The sequence below is a fragment of the Atheta coriaria genome, unplaced genomic scaffold (genome assembly GCF_025399875.1).
Source record: "Atheta coriaria isolate IRGN ID8LTWV9N9 unplaced genomic scaffold, Caltech_Dcor_3.1 hic_scaffold_5_pilon, whole genome shotgun sequence".
Classification (NCBI taxonomy): Eukaryota; Metazoa; Arthropoda; class Insecta; order Coleoptera; family Staphylinidae; genus Dalotia; species Dalotia coriaria.
This window is the reverse complement of record NW_027045447.1, coordinates 6,092,980-6,116,154: the sequence shown is the minus strand read 5'-3', so window position 1 is coordinate 6,116,154 and position 23,175 is coordinate 6,092,980. Positions and strand designations below refer to the sequence as shown.

Here is a 23,175-nt window from a genome sequence, read left to right as displayed (position 1 = left end):
GGTTTATTCATTTATAATTATTTGTACTAATCAAACGTAAATACCTAAAAACATAACTTAGAAAAAGTGCATGAAATTATTTAAAAGCAACTTTATTTAAGGAAAACTCTAAAATTTAAGTTCTAATATTGTTTTGCGCAGTATGGGTTGCCTATATGTTTTGTCGGCACTTTGTGCAGCATGTGATAATTAAAAGCAGGGTGAGAAAAGAACTTATATATTTATCATACTAAACTAAAACTATGAGTAAATACGAATTAATAGTACTCTTTGATGGTTACTCTACAACCGTAGAGGAGGGTATGAAGGCTAATTGTACCTGTACATTATTAAAAAGCGAAAAAAACAAGATAATTATTGATACAAGAACACCATGGGATGGTGACAGCCTTATCACAGCTCTTCAGCAACAAAATATCAAACCTGAAGACATAAATTATGTTATCTGTACTCATAGCCATTCGGACCACATTGGTTGCAACTATCTCTTCCAAAACGCTTTACACATAGTTGGAAAAACATGCATTTCCAGGAATGATTTGTATTATGACTATGATTTCAAAGATAACCATGTAATTGATGAGTATGTGAAATTAATAACAACACCTGGACATACCTCTGAGTGTATAACAGTCCTGGTACAGACACAAGAAGGATTAATTGCTATTGTAGGTGATTTATTTGAAAAGAAACAAGATATGGATGATGAGGAGCTGTGGAAGTGTTGCAGTGACTTTCCTGAAATTCAGGAGGAAAGTAGAAGAAAAATTCTTGAAATAGCTGATTTTATTGTACCTGGACATGGTCCCATGTTTAAAAACCCAAATAAAACTTAAATCAAGTTGTATCAATATGAAATACTCAATTAAAACTATAAGACAAACCGCAGTCAATTTCTACAATACATTAGACAAGATTCATAAAAGTAAAGCTGGAAAATTTATGTATTTGACTATAAACTAAAACTTAAGATTAATTGGAGCATATAAAGATAAAAGGCACAAAGGTATAATTTCCTAAAATATAATTTAAGCTCCACACATTTCACAACCCTCAGGATTGGCCAGTGAGCAAACCATCGCCGCCATATTCTTTTCTACCTCCTCAACTTCTTCCTCATGGAAACTTTTATCGTTACCATTGACGCCATTTTCCTTCGTATCACCATTACTTACACCGTTTTGTGCGGTTCCGTTTTCCTTCACCATCAATTTAGACTTATCAACCGTGAATTGAATCGGCCTAGCAGCGGGCTTTGTGCGCAAGTAATACATACCAGTCTTCAATCCCTTTTTCCATCCGTAGAAATGCATCGATGTCAAAACTCCATAATTCGGTTTCTCAATGTGAATATTCAAGCTTTGCGATTGGTCAATGAAAGCACCGCGATCAGCGGCCATGTTTATGATGACTTTCTGTGAGATTTCCCAGACGGTTTTGTAGATTTTCTTCAAATCATCCGGAATAGTTGGAATGTTTTGAATCGAACCACAATTTGCGATGATTTGATTCTTCATCACATCATCCCACAAACCTTTATCAGTCAAATCTTTGAGTAAATGATGATTTACCACTTGGAATTCACCAGATAACACTCTCCTCGTGTAGATGTTAGAAGTATAAGGCTCAACGGATTCATTATTGCCTAGAATTTGAGCAGTGGAAGCAGTTGGCATTGGTGCCAGGAGCAGTGAATTTCTAATTCCGTGTTTAGCGATTTTAGCCTTCAACGCAGACCAATCCCAGAGACTTGTCGGTGTTACATCCCACATTTCATATTGTAGAATACCTTTGGAGACTGGTGAACCTTCATAAGTTGAATACGGTCCATCAACTTCAGCGATTTCACAGCTGGCTTCCAAAGCTCCGTAATAAATCGTCTCGAAAATCTGAACATTCAACTTTTGAGCTTCTGCACTTTCAAACGGCATTTTCATGAGAATAAAAGCATCTGCAAGGCCTTGAACACCAATACCAATTGGTCGGTGTCTCAAGTTAGATTTCTTCGCCTCTGGTACAGGATAATAGTTAACATCAATGATTTTATTCAGGTTTTTAGTCACAACTTTAGTAACTTTCTTGAGCTCATCAAAATCATACTTGTCTTTATCAACGACAAACATGTTAACAGCAATTGAAGCAAGATTACATACGGCAATCTCATCCGGTGAAGTGTATTCAATAATCTCAGTACACAAATTCGAAGATTTAATCGTTCCCAAATTCTGTTGATTAGATTTCCTGTTACATGCATCTTTGTACAACATATAAGGTGTTCCAGTCTCAATTTGTGATACGCAGATTTGCGACCAGAGACTTCTAGCATCAACTTGTTTGGTAAACTTGCCTTGTTCCTCATAACTCTGATACAATTTCTCGAATTCTTCACCCCAACAATCAGACAATCCAGGACATTGATGTGGGCACATCAATGACCACTTTCCGTCCTCTTCAACGCGCTTCATAAACAAATCAGGAATCCATAGCGCGTAGAATAATTCACGCGCGCGTAATTCCTCTTTCCAGTGTTTTTCTTTAAGTTTAAGAAATCAAAAATATCCGCATGCCATGGCTCTAAATAGATAGCGAATGCACCGGGGCGTTTGTTACCTCCTTGATCAACATATCTTGCTGTATTGTTGAAAACACGCAGCATAGGTACCAACCCATTCGAATGTCCGCCAGTTCCAGCAATGTAAGTGCCATTCGCGCGGATGTTGTGTACATTCACACCGATTCCACCAGCGGATTTCGAGATATAAGCGCATTGACTAAGACAACGGAAAATACCCTCAATGGAATCATCAGGCATCATCAACAAGAAACATGAAGATAATTGTGGACGCGGTGTTGCAGCAGCAAATAAAGTCGGCGATGCATGAGTGAAATATCTCTCACTCAAATAATTGTAGGTTTCTATAACTGCAGGAATATCTTCACCGTGGATTCCGACAGAAACTCGCATCAACATATGCTGAGGACGCTCGACAATTTTTCCATTAATGCGGATTAAATAAGATCGTTCCAAGGTTTTAAAGCCAAAATAATTGTAAGAGAAGTCGCGATCGTAGATGATACAGGAATTTAATTTATCGGCATTCTCCATGATGATTTTATAGTGATAATCAGAGATTTGCGGACAACGTCTACCGGTTTTCTCGTTGATCATCGTGTATAAATCCTCAATAACATCTGTTATTGCAATCAAATTGAATTAATACTTTTATAAGTCTTAGTGTAATGTTATGAGACTTACCGCTAAATTGTTTCTTTGTTTCCTTGTGTAGATTGGAAACGGCAATACGTGCGGCAAGTATAGCATAATCAGGATGATCTGTGGTCATCATAGCTGCTGTTTCAGCAGCCAGAGTGTCCAGCTCAACTGTTGTGACACCAGGGTAGAGGCCATTGATGACTTTTAAAGTGATTGCCAACTAATTAAAGAAAAATAAACATTATTCAGATGAATAAATACATTAAGAAATGTTACTTACAGGATCTACAAAGTCTGCATTCAATCCATAACAGAGCTTTTGTACTCTTGAGGTGATCTTGTCAAGGTGGACTTCTTCTTTTCTTCCATCTGAAGATAAAGATATTTATTAACATGTTATGGATGTTGTTTAATTAGTTTACACTTGATCTATTAGTATTTTATACATTTAATATAAGTTTTTAGCTCACCTCTCTTAAGGACAAACATCTTGCTCAAAGGTTTGTTCACCATTGTAAAAATGTGACTCTGCACTGCGATTATCGAGAGGAAGAGGGTGGCTACAAGTTAACTCCCTCGTCGACTGTTACAATAAAACGAAAAAGTGGAAGAAATTCCGTTGCAATCCCAACAATAGCAGGTAAAAATCGTTGATTATATAAAAAAAAACACCTGCCTCACGCGAGGCAAACTGCGTCGTGCACAAACAAGAATGAACAAGATCGTTCGGCGTAACGCACGGCCGTTTTATAACGAACTCGCAGCAGTGTGAGTAAATGAGGGTAAGTTGTAAAAAGCGGTGCGAAAACTGCGATAACCTTAAACAAGTGGCGCGAAACAGCGGCCCATGACCAAAAAAAATAAAAACCGCCCGAGTATCCCGCCAAAACTTATTCAAAATAAGTAAGCATGCGCAAGAAGCACAATTAAATCAAAAGAGGTGGAAGACGTGTTCGTTTCTTTCAAATTCAGTGTTTATTTTGTTTGAAAGTTCAAATCAACGTCAGATGCGACATATTAATTAGCATTTAATTGCCGTTTGTACAATTGAAGATGAACGACAATCGGTGGAGCCCAGAAAGCAATTCCGAAGTATAACAGGAAAACAATGGTAAAACGCATATGATTCCTGATTTGAAATGGTACCATATAGAAGGGATCACCGCCGATGGACTTGGACAGGAAATCTTTCGGGTCGGGTGGGACTCTTTTCTCGCAAAGTTTCTTCCAGATTTGAGTGCGAATCGGTTGTCTTGTAAATAATGACCGAGCACGAAGCAGTGGACCAATCATGTTGAGGGTTGTTGGATTTGTTCAAGGAATTATATTCAATACTCGCGGGTAAAACGATTCAAACTGAAACTTGAAAGGTTATTAATTATTATTATCAACACTTTATTTTGTTTTATCATGGATATATAATTCATAGGTTGCTAAAATATAAAAATATAGCTTTTATTTGTTTCTGCAAATATTCTTTGTTTTCAACAGACGAAAAATTACGATCGTAGGCGATCATGCGCGATCAAAGAACGGTTTTTGAACTTTTTACGTCTTTTACATGAATAATCTATTAATACTATTAAACTATAGAATATTTTTTAAATGGAAGACATTTATAAAGTTAATTTTCTTACAATTTCATAAAATCATTTTGCTTTTGTTTAAGCGTACGAGGTGTTATCGTCAATAACAGGTTCTGTTTTACACTCAGTTGAGTTGGTAGGGTTGGCGGAGGAACAACAGAAACATAACCAAGTTATAGTAATTGCTTTTCTCCGTGAAACTCATTAAAATGAAGTGATAACTACTCGATTATACTCGCAACAATAGCATAAACCAACTAATAAGTTAATAAGTTGTTATTCTTTTAACAAAATGGTTGTGTGCCCGGCTGATCACGGCTTACAAGCCGACGTAATTTTCGTCATCGAAGCAACAGCTATAAATGGAGCATACATAAACGATTTGAAGACGAACTACATTCTACCATCCCTAGAGTAAGTGACTTTCTAATACATTCTAAATTATTTCACATTACATACGAAACATGATGAAACCGAACGGATATTTGAAGATGGTTTGAGGTATCTGGTTAATCTTGGATGTAACCTTGCTGTTTTATGTGAAAATTTACACACCTGATCCTTTTTTTATTAAAATTTTAACTGCACACCTTACTAGATTTAATTAGTTACCCATTTTTTGTTTTTGAAATTGTTACAGATACTTTAGCCAGGGAAATATTGATGATATTAACTATATCTCTGAGAATGCAAATTGTTTGTATGGTATTGTAGTTTACCATGCAGCAGATTGTTTGCCAAGTCCTAGCAGTGACACAATTGGCCCATATTCAAGTCCAAGTAAATTACTGAATGCACTTGATAAACTTGAGTAAGTCAATAAATGTTCATTAGAAAAGAATAAGAATGATGTAAATATATGTTGGGTTTGTTTTGTTAAGATTGATTGGGGGTAAAGGTGAATCCCATGCAAATATCGGCGAAGGTCTAGCCACAGCTTTAAATTGTTTTGAAGAGTTGGGTCAGAAAAGAGATGCTGCTAGTAATGCATCTGTGCAGAAACATTGTATCTTGGTTTGTCACTCGCCGCCATATTTGATTCCAGTTTTGGAGTCACATAATTATTCTGGGAAGAATACTGAACAACTTGCAGGAGTTTTACAGGAAGTGAGTTGAATGAATGTAATAATTTACCAAATAGGTAAATAATGTATTATTTTCATTTTATTCTTAGAATGGGATTAATTTATCAATTATTTCCCCAAGAAAAATTCCATCCTTGTATAAACTCTTTGAAAAAGCCGGTGGTGATCTCTCAATCTCGCAAACTAAAAATTATGCGAAAGATCCACGACATTTGGTACTTCTTAAAGGTTTCTCGCTTAAAGAAAGACCCTTGACTCCACCGAGTGGCCCTGTTACTTCATCTCAAAACCAACTTCCTAGCAGCAATCCTATACAAATCGGTTCATTGCCAAGTCCGATTGCAAACAATGATTCTCCTATTCCTGGTGGTCAACAAGGTGTTAATCCTAACATGATGGGTCAAAATCCTAACGCTGGACCTAATCAAGTTGGGCCGAATAATGTCTTCCGCCCGAACAATCCGCAAGGCATTACATCGCTGCAGCAACAAAATCAACAACAGCAGAATATACTAATGAATCAAGTACGCGGTGGACTGATGGGCAACCAGCAGTTCCAAAACACGCAAATGCAAGCACCGCCTGGTTATCAACAGACTATTTCCATGGGTGGTATGGGTGGAAATCGTCCGCAACGTGGATGGATGATGCCGCCACAACAACCGCAACGGCCACCATTCATGCAGAATCAACCTCAAGGGGGACAGAGTCAGGGGAGTGCTTTGATTGCGCAACTTACACAACCGCCGAATTCTATGCCTAATACGGTTAATCAATTTAACTCATGTAAGCATTTTATTCTGGAAATTTTGCGTTTTTTGCTAATTTTTCTATTACGTTTTTCTTGTAGTGGGTAATAACGTAGCGATGTCTCCTCAACAACAACACCCGAACAACCAACAACAGCAAATTCGTATGGGTTTACTCACGCCGCAACAACAGCAACAACAGTTGAATCAACAGCAACAATTGAATCAACAACAGCAGTTGAATCAGCAGCAACAGCTTGCGCAACAACAGCTAAACCAACAGCAGCAGAATATGCAACAACAACAGCAAAATTTACAGCAACAACAGCAGCAACAGCAACAAGCCCAACAACAACAACAACAGCAAAATATACAAACCTCTATGTCCAATGTAAATCAACAAGGCGTGAATGTGAACCAAGGTGTTCCGCCTAATGTAATGCCTAATGTGAGTAACGTAGGTCCAGGGACCATGCAACAATCCATGCCTATTCAACAGCAAGCCCAGGGTAATCAACCGATTACTTCACAAGCACAGCCTGGTACTGGGGGTAGGCAAACAATCTGGCAGGGTGTTTTGGAATGGATTGAAAAACCAAAGGTTTTGCCGGATTCGCAAAAGATTACTAAACAAGTGCAATGCTCTGTTTCGGCTGGCGTTAAAGATGGCGAATTGGAGTTGAAGGCTGATGGATGGCCACACAAGTTGATTATGCAATTGATGCCTAAGCAACTTATTGGAAATATTGGTGGAGCGTATTTGAAGAATTCGAAATCGGTGTTTTTTCATCCATTGCCATGTGAGGCTTTGGATTCTTTGACGAAAGTTATGAGTACTGGTTTTGTAAGTATTTGATTTTTATTTATTTTTAAGTTTTTTTGATTAATTTTTAAATTTTGTATGCAGGCTGGTTGTGTACACTTTACAGGCGCAAACAACCAATCCGTTTGTGATATTAAAGTCTTGATTCTTCTCTACACCGCTGAGAAACGCGCATATTTAGGTTTCATTCCTAACGATCAAGTTGCGTTTGTTGATCGTCTTCGAAAAGTAATCCAGCAACAAAAATCCACGCAAATTATGCGTCGTGTTGATCAGACGCAAGGCATGAATCCTGGTCAACCTGGGCCTGGAATTGGTTGTCCTACACAAATGCCAAATACTTCCACTCCGCAATCAGCGAGTCAACCAATGATGATGGTGCAAAAGAACACGATGACCATGGGAGGTGGTCAACTCACACAGAATGTGGTTACTTCCAGTAGTCAACCACAACCGAATATTCCTGGTCCCGGTGGGATGATGAACCCGAATATGCCTGGTGGGATGCGGTTGAGGATGCCGATCCCGAATCAAGCACAGCAACAAGCTCCTCCTAATCAAACTATGGCGGGTGGGAGTCAACAAGGTGGTATGATGGGTGGGCCTAATCGGCCACAGCAAGGGTATAATCAACTTGAGGCGGAGCGACAGGTTAATCTGGATAAGATTAATCAGTTGAAGCAAACGCTGGAAGTTGCGCAACAACAGGAGCAACAGTATAAGAATCAACTCGAGAGGATTTCCCATATGAAGACGCAACAGTTACAGGAGGCGTTGCATGTTGCTCAGCAACAAGAGATGCAATATAAGTTGCTTGATGTAAGGCGCATTGTTGAATACTTTGCTGTTTTATTTTTAATTTTTGATTTTTAACAGCAACAACGTATGAAAACTGTTATACCAACGCCGAATTGTATACAACCTCAAAGAATGATGTTATCGGGACCTGGCGGACCACAAGTCCTACCAAACAATCCAGGATTGAGGACGTTGCTACAACAACAGCCACAATATCGTCAACAGATGATGGCTGGGCAGATGCATCCGAACATGGGTGGTAATATGCAACATGGCGGACCGCGACCAACGATGGATCAACAAATGGGACAAGGGCAAGGAAATAATCAGGTGAACTTCGATGAAGTTTCAAACTTTGATTATTTCACCAATAATTAAGCATTATTTTAACGTAATTTATATACATATATACAAGCGATAAACGTATTAATGTCTAAAGATGTGTATGAGTGGTTGCCTACGATGAATGTCCATAATTATAAAAATTGTTTTTGTTTGGTTTGTAAACAAACCAGCGGCAAAAACAAAATCAAGTTGCTGGAGGAAAACAACATCAAAATAAAAGCAAAACGCATTTGCTATGGTGATTTGTTTACTGTCGCCAGCATATTACAAGGGGCAAAAAATCGTGGCGGCGGTGAGACGCAGATTCTCGAAACCAGATCATTGCATCACACTTGTGTCTTAGTTGTTTTGCGACAAATTTACATATTCAAATCTCGGCATACGCATTCGCAATCATTTATTACATGTTAATTGGAGCCTCGATGTGCATTCATTCATCGGTGAGTACATTTTCTTATCTTTTTTAAAACTCAATCTTTATTTCTATGAAAAGATGAATTTTGAATGAAAATTTCATTTATTGAGGTATATCAGGTATTAGTAACTGCAGACGAATGAAATATAAATGTGCCCGTGGAACTACAGCCGCATTGCGGATGATGTGCGGGATTATACGCATTTATTTTATTAATTGCTTGCGTTAGCTTTTGAGCCAGCGCTCATTTATTTGTATACAAACAAGAAACTAAAGGCACCCGCCGCCCCAAGGTCATCGCGTTGTTCTTATCAATAGTCATTATTGCTTTCGCATGCGGTGTGTGTGATATTGTGTGGGCGGGCATCGCGCAACTCAATTGCAACCTGTTATAAATATTAATGCACAATAACTCCACATCTATATAGGGTGTCCGAAAATTATGTATAATATGTTTCAACTTCTAGAAATTCAACCGATTGTTGCGTGTTTATTTGACGCTGCGACATTGTAGGAGACATGCGGATATTAGTCCATCTCGCTTCCTCGTTCCGCAGTGTGGCGCGTTATCACATCGCCCACGCGGCGAGATGTGCGAGCGACACAGTGATTTTTTGCGCGTCCCTCAGTCAGTCGCTCGGTCTCGTTGATTATACACTGCATGCGGACAAGTGGACCCGCGCGGCGGACGTGTTAACACAGTGCGCCCGTGGTTGTCGTTGCGTCAGAGCGTGCAGTGAGTGGGTCTGAGTGCGACAGAACGGCGCAGCGAAGGGAGACCGCTTGGGACGAAGACGCGTGCCGCGTGCTCCTGCTCGCGCCGACACCGATTTGTGATTGGCTGGCGGTCGCCGCACGCGTACCACGCAGCCGTGTGTGCTGCTGCCCGCTGCTGCTTGTGTGTTGCTGCGTGCCCTTGCGCTTCTGCTCAGATCGCTCAAACTCGAACGCGCAGCGAGACGCGCCATTTGCTAAACAATTCCACACGCTCGTCATGGCAGTGGTGAGTGTAATTTTTCTTCTCTTTATCGTCTCATTGCGTCGCCATAATCCTCGCTAAACTGCAGGCAGTGAATGATTGCATGTTATTCACGTCGCGTGAATTACCCGATTGATTGATTTCGTGAGCTTTGCCGCACGCAGTGCAGTTAAACTAACCTAGCTTTCCTACTCCCACACACTTGCTCATTTTTTACTTGTGAGCTTTATTTTTTTTAAATGCTCTTCAATTTATCCAATACTAATGTTCGTGTGTATATACAATATGATTATTCTATTAATATCTTTTGTTTGTGACGTTCAGATGAACGTTTCTTAAGTTTGCAAGTTTGGGGGGCCTATAACATTAAGTAATCAAGTTGCAAGTTCACGCCACAAGAATACAAGACAAGTGATAGGACACGATTCGCATATTGCCATTGGACGCTTTGCCGGGAACATTGTAACGTCCGCAATCCGCTGCAATGATGGATGAACTGAAACAAGATTACTGTGAAAAGGATTTTGAGCCCATTGAGGAGTTTGGTCTATCAGGAACCATTTTTGGGGATGGTGTCAAGAGCAGCAGTTCTAGTCCACTGGAGAATGCCTTGTTGGGCGATCCAGACAATTGCCGCTTGTGCAGGTAATAAAATTTACTGTTTTTTTACTTGTAAAGTAGTTGAAATAATAATAAAATTTGATTTGCAGGGGACCATTGGTTGTTCCAAGATTGCTGTCTTGCCTACATGTGTTTTGTGAGCAATGCTTGGATATGAAGCTGATGGATGGGGGTGGTGATGCTGGCTGTACAACTACAGTTATTTGCTGTCCAATCTGTGAACAGGACACTAATGTAAGTGCAGATTATTATTTTTTTAGAGTTCAAATTAGATGTAATAAGATCAAAAAAGATTTGCGGTGTTGAGAAGGAAATGAAAGTGTCCTAATCTGATGAGGTGAGAATTGGTTGTAATTAAGAGTTTAGAGTTGTCTGGAAAAGTGGGAAAGTTTTTATCTGGTCCAGTTGTCGCGAAACGCTCGACATCTGGGTCAATGCGGTCGGATCTAGTTGCGGAACTGGGTCGTGACCCAATTCCGCACGTGTCCCATTGGGGTGGCAGCGCGCGGTGCGGCATATTGGCGCGGCTGACGCGTCGTACCGGGGGCGGCGGTGCGCGAGAGATGGCGAAGATAGGGGGCGACAGTGTGCACGGCACCTGTACATTTGAAGGCCAAGCACATAATCATAATATATTTGTATCTTGAATAATTTGATTTTCTTATGCAATGTGATGGTATTTATAGGTTGGCATGAAAAAATTAGCCTCATTACCATTGGACGTAATGACGACCAACATCTCTGACGTGACCAACAATTCCAACTTGCAGTGTACCAGCTGCACCGCCAAGGAGGTGGCCGTGTCGCGCTGCTCGACGTGCCACAATTTGCTGTGCAGTCATTGCGAGAAAGCGCATCACTTTATGCGTCTGTTTGAGACCCACGTGGTGGTCTCTCTGGATGAGATGCGCGCCGAGGGTAAGAAAATCACCATCCATAAGCCGTTGGTGTGCGCGCAGCACGCCGGCGAACATCTTCTCTATTACTGCGGCACTTGCGAGATGCCCGTGTGCACTGAGTGCGTCAAGGTGGAGCACAACAGTGCCGCTGGCCACAAGTACGAGCAGATTCTCGAGTCCGAACAGCGCGTTCGCGAAGAACTGCAGTGCTTGCTTGATAAGACTAAGAATGTCGCCGAGGGCATGTTCAAAGCCTCTGGTGACTTGGACAGCGCTCTCGAGGAGCTTGCTAATCAGAAGAGCACCGCCAAAGATCTAATTACCGAATCCTACCAGAGCTACAAGGCTATCTTGGAGCAATGCTGCGAGGACACGCTCGGCCAGCTCAATAATTTGTATCGCGACAGGGAACTGAAGATTATGGATATGACTCAGAAGGTTGGTAGAGATACTGAGCTGTTGGAGGATGCTTGCAAGTACGCTACACGCGTCCTCGAGGTCGGCACCGCTTCGGAGATAATGTATCTGCGTAGTGTTGTCGGCAGCCAGCTCATGAAGTTGATTAAACAATTGCGTAAACCCGAATGCAACTATTCGTTCGAATTCGTCACTGATATTAATGAGTTCGAAGCTGTGATGAAGAAAGTTTTCGGTAGGTTTAAGACCGAAAATATTGCCCCGATTGATGCGGTGATGGAAGAGCCTGTTGAGGTCAAGAAAGAGAAGCCGGTTAACTTGCCGATGATTCCAATTCCGAATGGAAACATTCCCGATGATTCGCAGACCACCAGCAGCCCGATATCTCTGCCGACGTCGATGCAATCTTCATTCGATGGAGATTTGAGCTCCAATTTGCAAGGCTTGGCTCTGGCGTCTACTCCACCCATTGCGCCAATTAACTCCGCTGGTTTGCAAGGTTTTACCAGTATTGCTGAATACAATATAACTCAACTTGCCAGTTTGGCTGAGAATGCCAATACTGCGACATCGCCGACTCAACCGCCGTTTTTGGCTGACTTGTTTACTACCGACACTGCATTCAAGAATCTCCAGTCGCTGGCGAAGCTTGGCGGCTTTAGCAATGGAGATCATGGTATTTCCAATGGGGGTGGTATGATGATGCGCGCCTCTTCACCGGCGTTGACTAATAATCTTCTCAATGGGTTTGCTCCGTTGTCGACTTCCACTTCGCCGTTGTTGTCCACACCGGATGATATTATTCCTGATGGAATGGGTCATCAAGCTGGTCGTGGACCACAGGTGCAGAGAGCTGGCAAGGTGTGCCCGATGCAGATACGCTGTAAATTTGGGCAATTGGGCGCTGGAAAAGGGCAGTTTAACTCCCCGCATGGATTCTGCTTGGGTTTAGAGGAGGATATTGTCGTGGCCGACACGAATAATCACCGAATTCAGGTGTTTGACAAGAATGGAACGTTCAAGTTTCAATTCGGCGTGGCTGGAAAAGACGAGGGGCAGCTATGGTATCCGCGAAAGGTTGCTGTGATGCGCTCAAGCGGCAAGTACGTTGTTTGCGATCGCGGTAATGAACGCTCGCGCATGCAAATCTTCACCAAGAACGGACATTTCTTGAAGAAGATCGCCATCAGATACATCGACATCGTTGCCGGACTGGCAGTGACCACCAACGGCGAGATTGTCGCTGTGGACAGTGTCAGTCCGACTGTTTTCGTGATTTCCGAAAACGGCGATCTCATTAGATGGTTTGATTGCAGCGATTACATGCGCGAACCGTCTGATATTGCTATCCACGGTAAGTCACGTCTTAGATTCGACTTGTTACATGAAGTTAATTGATCGTTATGTTTGTGTCTCTTACAGGCAAAGAGTTCTACGTTTGTGACTTCAAGGGTCACAACGTGGTGATTTTCAGCGAGGATGGCAATTACATCCGCCGCATTGGTTGGGATAACATCACCAGTTATCCGAACGGCATCGACATATCCGACGCTGGCGACATTCTCATCGGCGACTCACACGGCAATCGCTTCCATGTCGCTGTATTCAATCGTGAAGGCGACCTCATTTCGGAATTCGAGTGCCCCTATGTCAAAGTAAGTTCTTTTTCATCTTTTTTTTTTCCTTCAAAATAAATTATGTAATTATGTTTGTGCAGGTTTCTCGCTGTTGCGGTTTGAAGATCACGTCCGAGGGCTACGTTGTCACCTTGGCCAAGAATAATCATCACGTCTTGGTGCTCAACACGCTTTACATTCTCTAAATACAAGATAACAAGAAAAACGAAGCCCTGCACGAAAATCAACTAATGAACTCTTCACACACACATAATTGCCGACCAGCGACAAGCGCCATCCAACAAAAGCACTCTACCAACGGCAAGTAGTATTTTTGATCTCTTTTATATATTAGATTTAATTAATTTTTATTCACAGAACTGATTTTATTTTACTAGTTGTTGATTTGTTCTAAACAAAAAAAATATGAAAAATGTTTGTTTACGCGTCGAAGCATCGACACCCTCACTGTCGCTGTTATTATCAGCGATGCTTGTTTAAAATATTTCAAATTTCCATAGTAGTCAAATCGACAGAATCTATGATTTTGCGCGACAACGTTAAAAATTATTAATATTTAATTTCTAACGTTTTCGCCTAACCTATGGAGTGTGAAAACATAATCACTTAATTTAAACCGTAACATATAATTTTAAAGCGATACAATTCAAGTGAGAACGAAAAGATTTACAATATTTACATGAACGATTTTTAATTCTACGAAACCACATAAAGAAAAACACAAAAACAATGTAGATGAGGATGAATATCGCGACCGTACACAAACAAAAAGCCATGTGAAGTTTAAATCCAAAGTTTACATACACACATACATTCATATTCTACATACATACGTATTTTAGCTATGAATTTACTAAAATTGCCCCGAGATGGGGCTGCAATGTCAAAATGTGTACACACGCAGATTTTAACGTTTTTTAAAACTTGTTTTCTTTATTTACAATTCGTAAGATTTGTTTTTTGATATGTTTTTATATAGTTTAACTTCATGAGAAATGTAATTTTAAATTACACACATACAAACACACACACACACAAGCACACATTTACTGCAAGGCAGACAAAGCGAGATGAATAAGGTTCCTACATATTTACACGTTAATTATAATTATTACTTTTAAGTTTTATCAATTTTTTGATTTGTCAATTATTCGCGCGGAAAATGCAAACCAACAAAAGTAAAAAGTTTGTGGGTGAGATCGAGCTAAACGTTTACTATATATTGATGATAATTACTATAAGCGATAATGAAAATAAATACAAAGATATTTCATGTGCCAATTACTAAATTTTAAAGTTTCGAATTGTTCAACACAAAAACAGCGTAATACCAAAAATTTGCACATTAATAATTGATGAATCTCGGCGGGTGATTGATTTGCGTAGTGATCACGAGTATAAATTTAAATTTCCATTTTGAAGAGCGCATACCTGAAGTTTAAAAAGAAAAACAAACAAAAAAAAAACGGTAATACGAGCACAATCTTTTTGATATTATACAAAACTACGATTACAATATACTACTACATACGTTTGTGACATTTTTATATACACTTATATGTTTTGCGATCGCCTAATTGTTGTCTCTGAGTTTGGGATTTCTGATTACTTGCGCGAGACAGGAGTTTATTAGTGTAAAACGGAGGGGATTTGCAGCCGAAGTTTGATCAAAAGTTGTGTTTGATTGAATGACTGCCGCATAGTCTGGGCGTACACGAAACACAAACAACAACAATCATTCCGTTTATTTAACTACTTTTAATTTTTAACATTTAATAATCAAATAAAATTATTACGCGAACACATAATGTATTTTAGTTTGTAAGTTTGTTGTTTTTTGTGATTATTTATTTTTATTTTTGAAGTTGAGATCAAATTATTGATTGATATGTTTAATTAATTTTTGAATGCTTTTATTTACATATTAAATATTAAATTTAATGCAACAATCGACGAGAAGAGCAGAGGAGGAGATGGAAGATGATGCGTGTGGTTGGGTGAATGTTTTCAATCAAATTGATTCATCAGATTTTCTATTTACATATATGATACCTAGGCGTAAATATTTACAGGCGCGCTTTAAAATTCAAAATTCATATATACGTACTCAGGTTGCTTAGGCGTTTCCTTAAAAAATGTAAATTTAGTCCAGGCAGATGAGGAATGTGGATAATCGTAAAAGACGCGTGCAAATATCAAATTTTCAGGATGTTAGCGTTAGACTTGTGTAAAAAGAAAACGATAAAGTTTGAAAACTTAGGGGGCGGTGTGAGAATGATTGAAGGAATACAAATAATAGCATTATACATTGTGCCATCATCCGTAGCTGTTTTTAATTGTAGGGTACTAAAAATTTTAAGAATGTTATTTGATTATTTATCTTCATACAATTGTATCTACTATGTCTACGCACTAGAGCAAGTACGATCGACGATAACTAAACAAAACAAAATGATATATACACACGTACAGTTATATCAGCCTAATATTGAGTAACAATACGAGGGAAGGAAGAAGCGCCGCTGTATTATTAATTATTGATTTACTTACCAAAATGATTTGTGTTGAGTACAAGCGTGAATGTGCTGTGAATGATTGGACATTTTGAAATGTTCTCGAGTAAATGTACGTTTGATTGTGGTATATAATTGTTCTTCAAAAGAAAAAAAAAATGAAAATACAAAAAATATCACCGTGACTGCTTGCAGGTTAACACAAAAGTTTCCAATCCAAAGAAAACAACCAAAATTTTAATTAGAGCGACATGTAATGTATGAGAAGTGCGATAAGTTTTAATTTTGAAATATTCGGTGTTTGAATAAATTAGAATCGAAATGTAAGCAGCCACGGCGAACCGCGCCTGTGATAATAGTATCTTCAGGATAAGTTGTGACCTTAGTCTGTCGTTGTTATTTTGCGCGCCGCACGACTTGCGCAACATGACATTAACTATTCTAATGAGTGTTAAACGTTGCACGTTTGGCAGCGCGGGCGCGTTTTGCCCCTAAACCGACCTGCAACGTTCCAAGCATGATTATTACATTTTTAGTGCGACGCGCAAGAAATATTTTTAAATATATTACGATATTTATGTATATATTATATACATGTAAAGAGATGCATACAAAATGAAGCAAAAACTAATTGAGACACAAAAACAAGAGCTACAGTCATTCAATATTTAAAAATTGTAGTATTGATACATATATCAAAGAGTCACAGTCGAAAATCGAGTTTGTGGGACAGTTCAAGGAGACACGGCATTGAAGCAAACTAAATTTTAAACTATACAATATTACAATTAATATCCGTACCTCTTATAATACACGATTATATTATTAGTATGTAATAACATAGCATACAAATGAAAAACTTTACAAATTTACTTGTGATGTCAATTTTATCTCTTGAACATGATGGCAAAGAAGAAAAAATGAGAAAAACACAAAAAAAACATTAGATATTAGTTGGTACTAACATGCAAAACTATTTACAATTAAATAATGAGTGCGGCGGCACGCTCGCATTCTGCATGATTATTGATTGAATTAATTTTCAAGCGAAGTAACAATAAGCAAAATGAAGTCATTCGAAAGTCATTTTACAACTTATACAATTACAAAATGTGTATTTACAATTATCGTATGATTCATATTAAGGTAGAACGAAACTGATTTATTTTTTATTTAATTGTTTAACAATGTTTCTTTATATATATATACATACATAATATACATACATTATTTTCTCTAGATTAAGTTCGAAACTAACAAATATGGCGAATTGGTGAGGCAATATTAAGATTAGTCGGTTCGTTTGGTGTTTTATTTTACAAATCAAGATGAAAGAACTTAATAATGAAACAAATAGTGAGGCGATGCATAATAAATTTAGTAGTTAAGTCACCCACACACATACATATTTTATGAAGTTGCGCGCTGATTTGGCGTCCACTCAAATTATCAAGAAACAAAATTGATTATCGTAATGGAATCGCTTTTGATTTACAATTTACATTCACATAATGTAACACACGAAGTAAAGCGTTAGAAGGGAGTCCATTTAAAACAAAAACCTGTAACATGTTGTTGTTGACTTATTGACATGGCATCGACATATTTTTCTCGCCAAAGACAATTAATAAACGTTTACATATTGTACTATTAACTACTATGTGTATGAGAATGCAGAAAATTGAAACAAATCTTCATATACATATATACATTTACATTTTATCAAAGAAAATGAGAAGCATTTGCTCACTTACTATAGAAGTTTAAAAAGTAGGAATCAAGGAATCAAAACGAGTGTTGGATGTTTCTTTTAATATCTATGAAAATCTCAATAATGCACTCTTACGAATCCACACCCACACCAAAATATCAAGTTGCTTTCGAATTGAAGTTGATGATATACTTGCTATATTCCTCACGTTTTGGGAACCTACGCGTTACTACGAATGTTAATAATTAGATGTATTTCCACTAGGACTCTAGGACTAATTCTTACTGAAAGGTTGTTGCACGCCGGAAGTATATTCCACGCAATATCGCAATATTAGACACACTTTCTCTCAACATCCGCATGTTTATGACATACATACAATTTTTCCCGAATGTTGATAATATTATACGACACAGACACAAACTTAGGACACGACTACCACTACCTTTCAAATATATTCAAAATATGAAACATGTATAACTTTAATGTGATAGATTTTTGATGATTTTTACAATCGCTAACAGTCTCATAATTGAAATGTTTGACAAAATATTAAATGTTATCATGAATCGTGTACAAAGCAGCGACGGGCGGTAGGAAAGCGATGGTGTGAATTTAAGATGAAGTCTAAATATTTAAAAAGTCACCTGAGAAAAACAAACAAAATGCAAAAAAAAGAGGAAACGAGAGTGGAGAGGAGAAAATATTAAACGTTTTTAGATACTCGTATTTTCGCCATGTATACACACATACAAAAGTTAATATTTATAAATTATACATTTATTATTCATTGATTGATTTGGATATTTACAAGATTGGTGTAAATCTAATGTGGGTGTTTGTTGAATCATTTAATAATGACAAAAAAGCAATCGCAAATAACGAAAAACTAAAGAAGGCGTGAGGAAGCTGTTTGGAAAGTTATTCAAATTCAAGCTTAAAGTTTAACTATAGCAATAAGTATTTCACGAGAGAAGAAAATCAGTATTTATCGTAAAAATTACAACATTAATGGAACATGAATTGACAATGTATAGTTGACAAATTTAGCCAGACGTGTTGAACATGTAGTTGTTATCCTAGTTGGTTTTATATGAAACATCCTAAAATGCTAACTAGTTTCTCGATGAGTTGCTTGAATTCTTTCGAAACTTGCGAAATAATATCAACACCGGTTTTACGAAAACGCAATGAAAAAAAAAAAGAAAAATTTTATTCTAAAATTGAACACTGAATTAGACGGTTTTCTAGATGACGCTCTGTACAATCATTTTGAAACGACCATATATAATATATCTATACACCACTTAAAAGAATAATAATAATATTTACTAATGTATAAAGAAAGTAAAGATACCTTATCTACCTTACCTCATAATGCAACTTATTATCCAAACCAATTGAATCTAAGTAAAATATATTCACTGCGTCGTGACGCGCGCTGGCGTGGGTTCTTATTAATTAATTGGTTTCTTCAATGAACGGTTGTGAGCCCCATTGATGTATCGATGCAAATCAAGAGTATTTTTTGCCCCCGTTTGGTTGTTGCGATGCGATAATAAGAGGAAGATATCTATTTGCCACATGCCCCTATTTTTTACGTGTTTTTTCAAAGTTGTCTTAGATATCGTAGTATTAGGTGGGAGATGGTAGTGTCGTGTTTTGAAAGCAGATTGTGCAATAACTGCAAATACGATGAGTGAACATCATGAAATTAAAACAATAATTCTACAAATGTTGTAACCAGAAATGAATCAAAATTTTGGCGGAGTTTAGTTGTACGTTCGTTATTTGTGTGGTGTAAATGGAAATAAAACTGCATTTTAGTCAGGAAAGTACAAATTTAACACTAAAAGAAATGAATATTTTTGAAGAGTCGTGTGAATTACTACAAATTAAATTAAAGGAGTCGTTAATTAAAATAAATTGATGTATGTATTTTAGTGTGTTTGCATAGATGTTAAAAAAGTTTCAACGATTCTGATATTCGGATTTTAGTTTTTGTCGAGTTGTATATGCGTCGTTTAGTTTGTAAACTTTGCAGTACGTGTAACGAGAATGTACGATTGTAGAATTTAGAGTAAAATACGATGTAAGAAGCTCTTGTTGATTAAGTCATATTGTAAACGTTGCAAACATATCATTTTGACGATTTTCATGTATAATTTTCTAGCAAACTTTACGGAATTTTAAAATAACTAATAGCTGTCGTTGATAGTCGTTTTTATCGAATTTCTAAGTCGCCAATTACGAATTGCTTTGAGAAGAACAGCCCGGATTGAAGTTGACAACAACGCGCCAATTGCAACTTATTAATTACCATATACATAATTAATATATTGACAAGCACGTGTTTCTCCATCAAAGAATATTTAATAACAAGCAAAAAAAAACTTCCAAAATCCAAATTGTCGTAGAATTTTACTTGGTTGTGTTTGGACGATGCAGGAATGACAAAATTTGCGAATAAGTTTAGAACGAATAAGAATTTAACAATGCAACCAAATTGAAACTTGGCTCTTTGAAGACACCAAAATGAACTTTTTTGAATTGCCGTATATACTGTTGACGAGTTTACATGTATACACATTCACGCAAATTTGCGTGTGAAATGAAATTCAAATGAAAACATCCAAAGATTTTATTGCCATTTCTACGATTAGCGTTTGCTAGTGGTTGCTCGCACTAGTATGCAAAAACTATATACCTAAGTGTAATTGTAATCTCTTGATATTTACAAGTTTCCATTTTACAATTATTACAAATTTCTTAAGATAACTACCGACGAATCGTGGCAAAAAAGCAACATTCAAACGCATGTGCATTAATATCTCGCGCTACACACATAGATGGAGACAAATTGAAGATCTTCTGCAGATCTCCGGTAGCAATTGTTCGAGTAGAAAGGCTGGCCTGCGCATATTAAATCCGCTTGTTTTACCTATCTAACAATCTTGACTTTTCTAGATTTTAAGAAACAATTTGAAACGGATTTTTAAAAGTTGAAAGAAAGACCGAAACAAAAGGCATCTAATTGATTGAGCTGAAAGCGCTTGATGTAAGAATTGATAAAGAAATCGCGTCTATTTACACGTTAGCCAAACAACAAGAGATTTAATTGGGATTGGCGACGAAAAAACGAATACATGTCAAAGCGGAAGAATAACTAAACGCTACTTACTGGTCGTCCGGTCCTTTTCTTATCTATTACTTTACAACTCCGACTTTATCCTGCTATATTGCACAGTAATTTTGATTTTGGTTTTGTTACTGCTTCTCCGAAACTTATTGTTTCTCATTTTTTGATAATTTTTCATTTTGTATACCATTCTTCGTAGACTTGTTGTTTACACCTTTTTTTTTCTTTCTATATCTTTAAAACTAATTGTTGTTAGTTTCTTCTTTACCTTGTAAGATAAACAAGATGAATCAAAAACGGGGTGTTTTCGCGGACATTGGAAATGAACGAACGAAACGGAAATACTAAGCATGAATCGCAAATACAATAAACACAATGGTTATTCAGGGTTATAATTCGGAAGCCGTTTTATTTATTTATCATGAGAGCGCCTAAGAATCGACGAGCGACGTGCACGAATACACGCAACTTTGATGAAGATGATGCGTCGCGAGACGATTGCAATGGCGAGTTAACGAAATGGCTTCGGAAGAAATGTATTTTTGGATGCAGTTTATTTGGTTATTATTGCATATTACGTATTATATGATGTACTATTAATTGATACGGCATATTTTGCAAATTATTCATGTACCTATTACTATACTATTACCATTATATCCGATCATACGGACGCAACCAAATTTAATTGTGTGGGCGTTTTTATTGTCTTATTGATATTTAACAATTAGAATGAACGTTGGTTGATTTGCGCATTACTCCCGAGGGGGTTGGCGGATTGACCAACGAATGAATACGATGTGTACCTTATTTCTATAGAATAGTAGAGTTACGAGCGTAGTAATGAAGTGCTAAACGAATGCGATCTTGCATAACTTGAAATGAAACGAAAATGCAAGAGTTACAATATTACGATCAGAAAATTGTGGAGATCACAACAAAAAAAAAAGCAAAAATTACTTTATAAAAACACAAAAAATTTAATAATATGTATATGTACTGTACTGATGACGATTTTATGGTTGTTACTTTGTAAGTTTTTTTGGTTTTTTATTTAAAATAAATATTTACAATTACAAAATGTTGCTGTGTATTTTTGTTATATGACGTATTATTGTTTAAACCTCTACTATCGACAATGGAATACATTCGTCCGCAGGTAAGTGAATAAAACTTTGCTTGCATAGATGCGATGTTTTGTAACTTTGATAAAAAGGTGAACTTGAATTGTTTTCAATGTCATTTCGACATGTGTATCAGCGTTTGAATGTAAACAAGTTTTATCACGTTCGGCGCGCGAATTGGAGTCGTGCGATCTTTTAGAGTCTGGTTGCTGCTGCCCTCTTCTCACCTCGCCGGTATCTCGCAGTACTTTGGCAGACTTGCTACATTCCTGCAGTTTCTAGTCGACCGGCCGCTCACACGCGTTGCACGCGATTCGCCGCAGTTTTAAAGATTTTAATTAGGAAATCGTATTCTGCTTGATCGGCTACCGATGATATTGAGTGACAATATTCTTGCGCGATGTTGTGCTAATGATTTATCCCGCGTGAACGGTGCGGAGTGTTTGTACAAGGTGTTTGTACAATTCGAGTGGCTGTTCATGTGTTGGGGAGGAAGATGTTGTGCCGTCGGATGTAGATTATCTTCAAACGTCTACAAATCAACATATAAGGATATATGAATGCAGCAACAAATTAGAGGTAATTTATTTTTATAATTCTGGAAATAAGAAATAGAAATATCGCTATTGATTTTTTAATTAGGATGTACTTACTGTTTATATTAGATTTGATCAGGTCATTTTTGAGTTTGTAGGTGTTTGTGTGTTGACTGTTTTGTGCGATTTAGTGCAACAGATCTTTTTTTTTATCTTATTTGCGATCGTAGGGTTAGTTTCCAAACCAATACCTTTAAGATTAGCAAGTTTACGAAACATATTTTATAGCTATGATACCTATATTTTAGTTTTCTCTTCATATTTCAATGGGGAACCTTCAGGCACCGGCCGTAGCATGGTTCAAACCCGTGCATTCCTGCGATTATCGAAGTCTAGCATCGTCGGGCGCGGGTAGTACTTGGATGAGAGACTGCTGAACTCCTTCCAACCACCCGTTAGTAGTTTCAAGCCGCACTACCATTGAATTAGTGGGTTCAAGTCCTACCCTCTCCTTGCACTTGTAGGTTCACGCCCTGCTTTCACCTATAATTCAGCTTTCTTTTCAAAATTAGATTGCTCAAGAG

General features: G+C 37.7%; 4 protein-coding genes across 6 annotated transcripts; 3 read left to right on the top strand and 1 right to left on the bottom strand.

Annotated features, from left to right (window-relative positions):
• The first annotated feature begins 24 nt into the window (after nucleotides 1-24).
• Nucleotides 25-847, top strand: LOC135792143 (metallo-beta-lactamase domain-containing protein 1). Of its 2 annotated transcripts, XM_065302765.1 has the most exons (2): nucleotides 25-200; nucleotides 265-847. In XM_065302765.1, the coding sequence occupies exon 2, from the start codon at nucleotides 303-305 to the stop codon at nucleotides 834-836; it is 534 nt and encodes a 177-aa protein (XP_065158837.1). In that variant the 5' UTR covers nucleotides 25-200; nucleotides 265-302; the 3' UTR covers nucleotides 837-847. The 2 variants fall into 2 exon arrangements, with proteins under 2 accessions (XP_065158837.1, XP_065158836.1); XM_065302764.1 differs by having other exon boundaries at nucleotides 28-847.
• On the bottom strand, nucleotides 769-4,065 carry RnrL (Ribonucleoside diphosphate reductase large subunit). The gene is given in 5 exon segments (XM_065302763.1): nucleotides 769-2,521; nucleotides 2,524-3,192; nucleotides 3,257-3,434; nucleotides 3,495-3,583; nucleotides 3,685-4,065. Coding segments are annotated over 5 exon segments (2,472 nt in total). The 5' UTR covers nucleotides 3,728-4,065; the 3' UTR covers nucleotides 769-1,028.
• Nucleotides 4,066-4,919: 854 nt separating this feature from the next.
• Nucleotides 4,920-8,693, top strand: MED25 (Mediator complex subunit 25). The gene is made up of 7 exons (XM_065302758.1): nucleotides 4,920-5,214; nucleotides 5,441-5,611; nucleotides 5,682-5,907; nucleotides 5,975-6,671; nucleotides 6,736-7,478; nucleotides 7,542-8,276; nucleotides 8,334-8,693. The coding sequence occupies exons 1-7, from the start codon at nucleotides 5,093-5,095 to the stop codon at nucleotides 8,631-8,633; spliced, it is 2,994 nt and encodes a 997-aa protein (XP_065158830.1). The 5' UTR covers nucleotides 4,920-5,092; the 3' UTR covers nucleotides 8,634-8,693.
• A 733-nt stretch (nucleotides 8,694-9,426) lies between these two features.
• mei-P26 (meiotic P26) lies at nucleotides 9,427-22,012 on the top strand. Of its 2 annotated transcripts, XR_010548200.1 has the most exons (7): nucleotides 9,427-10,018; nucleotides 10,319-10,639; nucleotides 10,705-10,849; nucleotides 11,302-13,285; nucleotides 13,354-13,586; nucleotides 13,649-13,868; nucleotides 20,760-22,012. XR_010548200.1 is itself a non-coding variant. In XM_065302762.1 (6 exons), the coding sequence occupies exons 2-6, from the start codon at nucleotides 10,479-10,481 to the stop codon at nucleotides 13,751-13,753; spliced, it is 2,628 nt and encodes an 875-aa protein (XP_065158834.1). In that variant the 5' UTR covers nucleotides 9,427-10,018; nucleotides 10,319-10,478; the 3' UTR covers nucleotides 13,754-22,012. The 2 variants fall into 2 exon arrangements, 1 of the variants encoding a protein (XP_065158834.1); XM_065302762.1 differs by having other exon boundaries at nucleotides 13,649-22,012.
• Nucleotides 22,013-23,175: the final 1,163 nt, after the last annotated feature.

Coding starts and splice junctions, on each gene's coding strand:
- LOC135792143 (XM_065302764.1), top strand. CDS start 243: ATGAGTAAATACGAATTAATAGTACTCTTTGATGGTTACTCTACAACC.
- MED25 (XM_065302758.1), top strand. CDS start 5,093: ATGGTTGTGTGCCCGGCTGATCACGGCTTACAAGCCGACGTAATTTTC. Junction 5,215..5,440: donor TACATTCTACCATCCCTAGA/GTAAGTGACTTT, acceptor AAATTGTTACAG/ATACTTTAGCCAGGGAAATA. Junction 5,612..5,681: donor AATGCACTTGATAAACTTGA/GTAAGTCAATAA, acceptor TGTTTTGTTAAG/ATTGATTGGGGGTAAAGGTG.
- mei-P26 (XM_065302762.1), top strand. CDS start 10,479: ATGATGGATGAACTGAAACAAGATTACTGTGAAAAGGATTTTGAGCCC. Junction 10,850..11,301: donor TCTGTGAACAGGACACTAAT/GTAAGTGCAGAT, acceptor TGGTATTTATAG/GTTGGCATGAAAAAATTAGC. Junction 13,587..13,648: donor TCGAGTGCCCCTATGTCAAA/GTAAGTTCTTTT, acceptor ATGTTTGTGCAG/GTTTCTCGCTGTTGCGGTTT.